The sequence below is a fragment of the Camelina sativa genome, chromosome 5, assembly GCF_030686135.1.
Source record: "Camelina sativa cultivar CO46 ecotype springtype chromosome 5, ASM3068613v1".
NCBI lineage: Eukaryota > Viridiplantae > Streptophyta > Magnoliopsida > Brassicales > Brassicaceae > Camelina > Camelina sativa.
This window is the reverse complement of record NC_141884.1, coordinates 6,831,853-6,838,637: the sequence shown is the minus strand read 5'-3', so window position 1 is coordinate 6,838,637 and position 6,785 is coordinate 6,831,853. Positions and strand designations below refer to the sequence as shown.

The 6,785-nt window shown below is 34.9% G+C and overlaps 1 protein-coding gene across 1 annotated transcript; it reads right to left on the bottom strand.

The window, feature by feature from the left end:
• Positions 1-915: 915 nt before the first annotated feature.
• On the bottom strand, positions 916-5,396 carry LOC104785937 (BEL1-like homeodomain protein 1). The gene is made up of 6 exons (XM_010511230.3): positions 4,364-5,396; positions 4,208-4,256; positions 2,906-3,845; positions 2,207-2,595; positions 2,064-2,124; positions 916-1,973 (listed from the first exon to the last, which is right to left on the bottom strand). Exons 3-6 carry the CDS (start codon positions 3,743-3,745, stop codon positions 1,227-1,229), a joined length of 2,037 nt encoding a protein of 678 aa, XP_010509532.2. The 5' UTR covers positions 3,746-3,845; positions 4,208-4,256; positions 4,364-5,396; the 3' UTR covers positions 916-1,226.
• Positions 5,397-6,785: the final 1,389 nt, after the last annotated feature.

Here is a 6,785-nt window from a genome sequence, read left to right as displayed (position 1 = left end):
ACAACAATAGAATCATATTTCACTAGATTTTCTTAGATATATATATATATATATATATATATATATTATTTGATTATTAATTTATGATATTGATGAGACCATATTTTTATATAGGATTTCTAAAAAAAAAATATTATCTTATTAATTTATCGAAATATGTCATTTTTTATACTGGCCCAACTCGGGACCGGAAAAAATTATTAATTTATAGCAAGTATTAATTTAAAAAGTATTAATTTATAGAGGTTCTACTGTAATATGAATGAAATTCACATTGGCATTTAAAGAAACATTCATAAAATTCCTATGTACATCTATAATATATTTCTAACCAAGTCCTCTCTATATGACTATTATATGATATGTTTAGGATTTTAGTTCGTTGTGTGTCTAACTGTGAAATACTAAAATGCAAGAAAAAATCCATTTTGAATCTGAATTATGTTTTAGGATCGTGGTGGAAGCTCGTCTTTGAATTGATAAAATCCTCGAAATAATTTGAATGTCTTCGTTTTATTGAAAATACAATTTAACAAGCTTTATGAACACTTTCTTTTACTATATGCAACATTTATAATCTGAATTATATTCAACAGTTCTTAAAATCTTATTTCAGAAGTTTGGGAGTTCTTTTAGTCGTTGAATTGGGAAAGATGAAAATGAAGTAGATATCTCTAGCTATTCTTGAGCTTTCTACATGCATGCTGGTATCTATGTACGTATAACTGAATTATTCCAACAAAAAATAAGCATTTGAATTTCATACTTTTGAAAAAAATCTTTTTAATTTGTATTAGAAATTTATTTGAGTATATAGGTCGTTATATATTTCCAAGTTTTCTGCCACTTAGCTTGATCTGCATACGTATTCGGAATCTATATAGCTTAGATCTAATGTGTAATCATCATAAAATATTTGATAGATCAGTTCACTATCTTATTATTACATAGAAATAAAAGTAAAATATATTTTGGTATACACCCAAATTAAAGCAAGCTATTACACGTAACTAATTCATATACATATATGACCCTATCCATCCCCCAATAAAACGAAAAAAAAAATTACAAAATCGATATACAACCGTCGGCCATATATAACCAAAGACTAAAATTAAATTTTGTTCTTTGTTTTGGTTCAATGGTATAAGAAAAACTATATACTAATTAAAAACTAGAAACGTATAGTAACCTGTTTCGGTTTCTCCGTTTAGAGATAGGAGGGTTTACGCAACGAAGTCGGGCAATAACTGAGCAACATATCTCTTCTGGTTCTGTATGTTCATCCCATTGTAAGCAGCGGCTGCTGCGGCTGATGAATGTGCAGTTGTAGCTGATCCGCCACCGTTTATGGCGGCGGCTCCATATTCCTCTGTTTCTCCTATTTTCACTCTTCTCCCTATAGGAATCCCATGGTGGGTCTGCATGAAACCCTGATGGTGCGTGGACGACAAGCTATCACAATGAGGTAACCCTAACGTGAGAGACACGCCATTGTTGTTTCCTGAGTACCTTTGCGCCATGAGCTCCTGGTCTGAGACTACATCAAATCTTGACATCTCATCCATTTGGTATTGCCCGAAATTCCCCATGAAAGGGTAGCCACCGTCTGATCTTATCCCTTGCCGTTCTTCTAGAATTTTCATCGTGAGCTTCTCGTTGGAACTGAAATCCGCATTTATGGGCTGCATCATCGTCTCCTCGCTGGTTCTTAGTCTCTTTGGGCTTCCTTGCATTCCAGTGACGCCTTCTAGGTCACCGTTGTGATTGGGATTCATATGGTAAGTGTCGGCCATGGGGCTTTTCTCTTGGTTACTTGTTGACTTAGAAGCAGAATCTTCGTTGCTTTGATCCAAAGGATTCTTCTCCATGGATCCCACGTTCTTTCCCTGCTCCTTCATTTCTTCCATATACATTTCTTCCACCATCGGTTTCCATAACCGAACTCTCGCGTTTATAAACCAGTTAGATACCTAGAAAAAAAAAAAAAAAAAATCCACTTATAAGTAAGTTCGTTTCCTACATTAACCCAATAACACAAAAAAAAATTGGTTGAAACGTACCTGGCTCCGAGTGAGTCCTGTTTGCTTGGCAAGCATGTGCTTGTCCGAATCCTTAGGGTATCTAATCAAAACAAAGAAAAAAGATTTAGTTTGTGTTCATGTGATGAAAAGTACTGGATGTCTATATATAGAGGGTTACTTACGGGTGAAGAAAGTGTTCGAAGAGCCAAGCACGAAGGACTGAGACAGCTCGTTCCGGGAGACCACGCTGAGGTCTCCAAGCATTATTGGTAGGATGTTGAATCATTCCTAGCTGCTGAAGAGCTCTTTGCTGTCTCAAGTGATGGTCCACGAACTTGAGCCTCGACCCTTCAAACCTTCCAACACCAGACACCGAATCTTCCTCTCCAAGACTCTTGTTGGCGGCTTTTATCTGACCAGCGATCGCCTCTTTCAAGCACCGGAACTGTCTTGATATGGTCTTCAGTGCAAGCGACGTGTATGACTTCGCTGACCCTATCCCTGCTGCTTGCTCAAACGACGAGATCACCATCTGCATCTGTTGGTGGTACTGTCTATATCTCTGCTCCACCTTTTCATTTTTCAACCAACAACGTAACGTGAGGCTTATGAACGTAAGTGTACGGTCTACATAAGTATATAATCTATAAAAGTTGTGAGTATTAGAGGGACAAAAAAAAAAGATTTCATCAATCTCTGTAAGATTGTCAATTTTAGAAATCAGAAACAAAAAAGAAGAAAAGAAAATAGTATAATATGAATTGTGAAAATGACTGAAAAATTAATCTTAGGGATATATAGCTTTAAGTCCACTTCATGTGTTATATAAGAGAGCACTCAGTATAGGTTGATTGTATATAATACGTATGTGTTGTTGTTACCTCATGAAGCATGTTACTAAGCTTTGCTTTCTTCATCTGTATTTCTTGTCTCTCCGCCGTGCCTAGCTCCACCGTACGTTTCCCGGCAGCTTCTCCTCCGCCACCGGAACCTTCTCCTCCAGCGCCAGTAGAGGATTCTCCGACAGCCTTATCGTTTCCACTACTCCCCTTTTTGGAAGAGAATAGTTGGGACTTAGCGTTGATGTCATCAGAATCAGCGTTGACTACTTCGTCAAGAAGCTCTTGCGCTGCCTTCAAGTACTTGGAGCTTACAAGATTCGCTATTCCGTTTGTTACCCCCGATCCTGCAGAGCCAGACCCGACCCTGATATCATCTCCGGGTCCTGACCCGAACCCGACGTGGATAGGCTGGTGTTGTTGATGATGTTGCTGTTGCTGCTGCTGTTGAGACGAGAGGGTCAAAGAGAGGCCTTGCTGCGCGCGTGGCGTCTCACACGCGGGTTGCTGGTGAGTGGGATCCACTTGGTGGCTACCGTAAAGACTGTACTGCACGCGCGGAGGGTAACCGTGAAGTACGGAGATGTTGTCGGCGGCTGTAATGGAAGCAGCTTCGTGGCCAGAGAGTGGGATTCCGACGAACTGCTGGCTCGCGTTAGGCTGCGGCGCGTGGGAATCGAGGAAAACGAAACTGTTGTTGTTTGTGTTTGTGTTGTTGTTGTTGTTGTTGCTGTTGTTGTTATTATTGTTGTTGTTGTTCGAGTCGTCGTCTTGTTGGGTGTATTGAACGTAAGTAGTTGGATTCATGAGGATCAACGTTTGTAGACCACCGTCGGATCCGGCTGAGATCTCCGGTGGGTTCCCGTGGAAGTAAGCAGCCATCTATATAAAGAATTAGTAGAGAATACTGTTTTTACTCACGAATGAAACGGTGACGTTTTCTTGATTCTCTGACAATTCTTGATCTTCTTCTTTCACCAAGCTGATTGATCAAGAAACAAAAATAGAAAGACTTCAAAAAAAGGAGGAAAAACAAAAACACTATAAGTTCATATAGAGACTGTATATATATATATCTATCTATATACAGAGTTTGAAGGAAAGAAAGAAAGAATTGTGATCACATCAAGAAGAAGAAGAGAAGACCGACGAAATATGGATTATGAGAAAGAGAGATCATCGACGAAGGGTATGGAAATTAAGAGTACATAATCATGATTGAAAATAAAATAATAAAATAATAGGAGTTATACATATATAGAATTAATATATAGAGAGGAGATTGAAAGAAAAAAAGAAAAGAAAGAAATGAATATTATAAAATTAGAAAGAAAGATGAAGAACCTGGATTGATAGGGATCTGAGGATGCACGTGTTTCATGATCATCTCAAGCTGCAAAAGGAAAGTTACATTAGAGAATTTCTTATCAAAGAGAAAGAGGAAGACTAGGGAGAGAGACAGACACACACACGAATATACACTTATAGATATATACATACCTGTGTTTGTGGAGATGTGTGTGATTGCTATGTGAGTTTGGTCTCTCTGTGTCAGACTCAAAGATCTCTGCAACTCTTTTCTTGCTCAAAGGGGAAATATAAAATACATTAAAAAAGCTGAGAAATAAGTTTTATATATATAAAAAGATGATATTGAGAGAGAGAGAGAGAGGATAAAGAAAGGAGAGATAAAAGATACCCATCTTTTCCTTCACTCATTAATCTCCCCACAGTCTTAGTACGCCACCATTTTTTTCCTCACTTTCTTTCTATTCTTTATTTTAATTAATTTTTGTGTTGTGGTCGGTATATCTTATAACCAAAATGGATTTTTATTTGTCCCAAAATTTGTAGAAAATGATTCTTGCTAAATTATACAAATGTTTAGGACATGGATTTTTGTGTTTGTTAACGTTCACCACCACCAGCTAATGTTATTTATGTTTTTATTTAATATACTAAATGGACACTCCAACCATGTTGGAATGGAATTTTATTTTCAAAATTGAGAAATTAAATTTAGCTTTATGAAGTTTTAATTTTCTTTACACTTTTAGAGATTATATTTACAATATTGGAGTATGAATAATCTTCAGAATGCATTCTTCATAACATATTCTGAAAACCCTTATACTAGATGTTAAAAACCTATCCTAGTCTACTTGGGAATAACAATCAAGATTCATAACTATTATAGCGTGGTGATAACTGATAAGTAAGGTACTACGTACGTACATCATACTAAGATAGAAGAGATAAAATTAAGTTAAAGGATTTCAAATATTTGTGTACGTATAACTGTATATTTCGGCATTCAGTACAAAATATATTATATTAAAGTTCAATTTTTTATTATTTCGTATTCATATATATCTATATTACACAATAATATTTATATGCTATATGATAAGAATATATAATTGGTGTACTTAGCTTGAGGGTCGAAAAACAGAGGAACTTGTATGATATGACTTTGGCCTTTTTATGTATTGACCAGGTAATGAACCCACATATCTTAACAACCAAACACTCCTCTATTATTTAGTTATTTATACACTATATATAATTTTATAAAGGAAGTAAATGTTATCACATCAAGACATAGTGATATGTATGTCGTGTCCAATTTAGAATCATATCATTTTCTTATTAAAAATTATATTTTATATTTTTATAATAAAAAGAAATCCCACACGCATCTCAATCCAAATCTTTCTTTATTGATATAACTACAATCCTGAACAAAAAGTATTCTTGAGATTACTATTCTTGCAGACTTTTATCATCTATTTAAGTTCAGACTGTACACTAAAAATGGCAAAGAACTTTGTATTGTTTGTGATTTTTATGAGGTATAAAAATTCGTATTGTTTACGTTACCAAGTTCATATCATAATTTTCCTTAGTAAATTAACTAATTAATACACTTATATATATTCACCAATATTGTATCCTGTACACTTGAAAACTTAAAACGCAACAACACTTTGATATTCTAGAAATTGAGAAGATTTGTTTTACAAAGTCATCTGTAAGAACAAAAAAACACAGGTTTTTTATTTCTCGAAACACAAAATAGGTCAAGAATATAATATTCTAAATGTACATAATGGGATTAGAGAAAACTAAAATTTATACGGAAAAGTGAAGTGTGTCAGAAGATCCAAACAGCACAAAAACGAGGAAACGTCTCCTTCTGCAGAAAACCTAAAATATTTAATTACACAAAAATCTAAATTATTGAGAAAGAGAGGAAGAAAGAAGATGATAACGATAATGATAATGAAGCATGATGGAAAAGAGTGGCTCCCACTATATACATATTTATATATAGTTACTTTGATTCTTTATTTCACACACACATATATATATGTCCTCTATATTCTTTTGGTTTACCAGTTACCAGTTACTAGTTACCACGTATGTCTCTGTATTTTCTAAAGGGTATTTTGGCTTAAGTATGTAATTTTCAAAAATATAATTAGAAAGATGGTAGTTTTAGTATGTAATTGTACGTAGCTCTGGGCATTCGGGTTTCCAAACTCGATCGGATTTTTGGGTTTTCAGGTTTAGACAGATAGAATCCGTTTGGGTTTTTAACACATTCGGGTCAGGTTCAGATATTACCCGTTCGGGTTTGGGTAATTTGGGTTGACCCGAACTCAATCAAACCATAAACCAAAAAAAACAAACTAATTTTTATTTTTATATAAATTTTAGAAAACTTGTATATATATATATAAATATTTAACGTTTCATCTTAAGATAGAGAAACTAAGATGGCAAAATGGTTACAAATGCATCCTAAAATATTGGTTCAAATCCCCTAGAATGTATATTTTTACATTTAATTCGGGTCAGTTCGGATGGGCATTTGGGTTCGGGTATAAGATCCCACATCGGTAGGATATGGGAGATAATG

Coding starts and splice junctions, on each gene's coding strand:
- LOC104785937 (XM_010511230.3), bottom strand. CDS start 3,745: ATGGCTGCTTACTTCCACGGGAACCCACCGGAGATCTCAGCCGGATCC. Junction 2,125..2,206: donor TTCGAACACTTTCTTCACCC/GTAAGTAACCCT, acceptor TGTTTTGATTAG/ATACCCTAAGGATTCGGACA. Junction 1,974..2,063: donor CAGGACTCACTCGGAGCCAG/GTACGTTTCAAC, acceptor TTTTTTTTCTAG/GTATCTAACTGGTTTATAAA.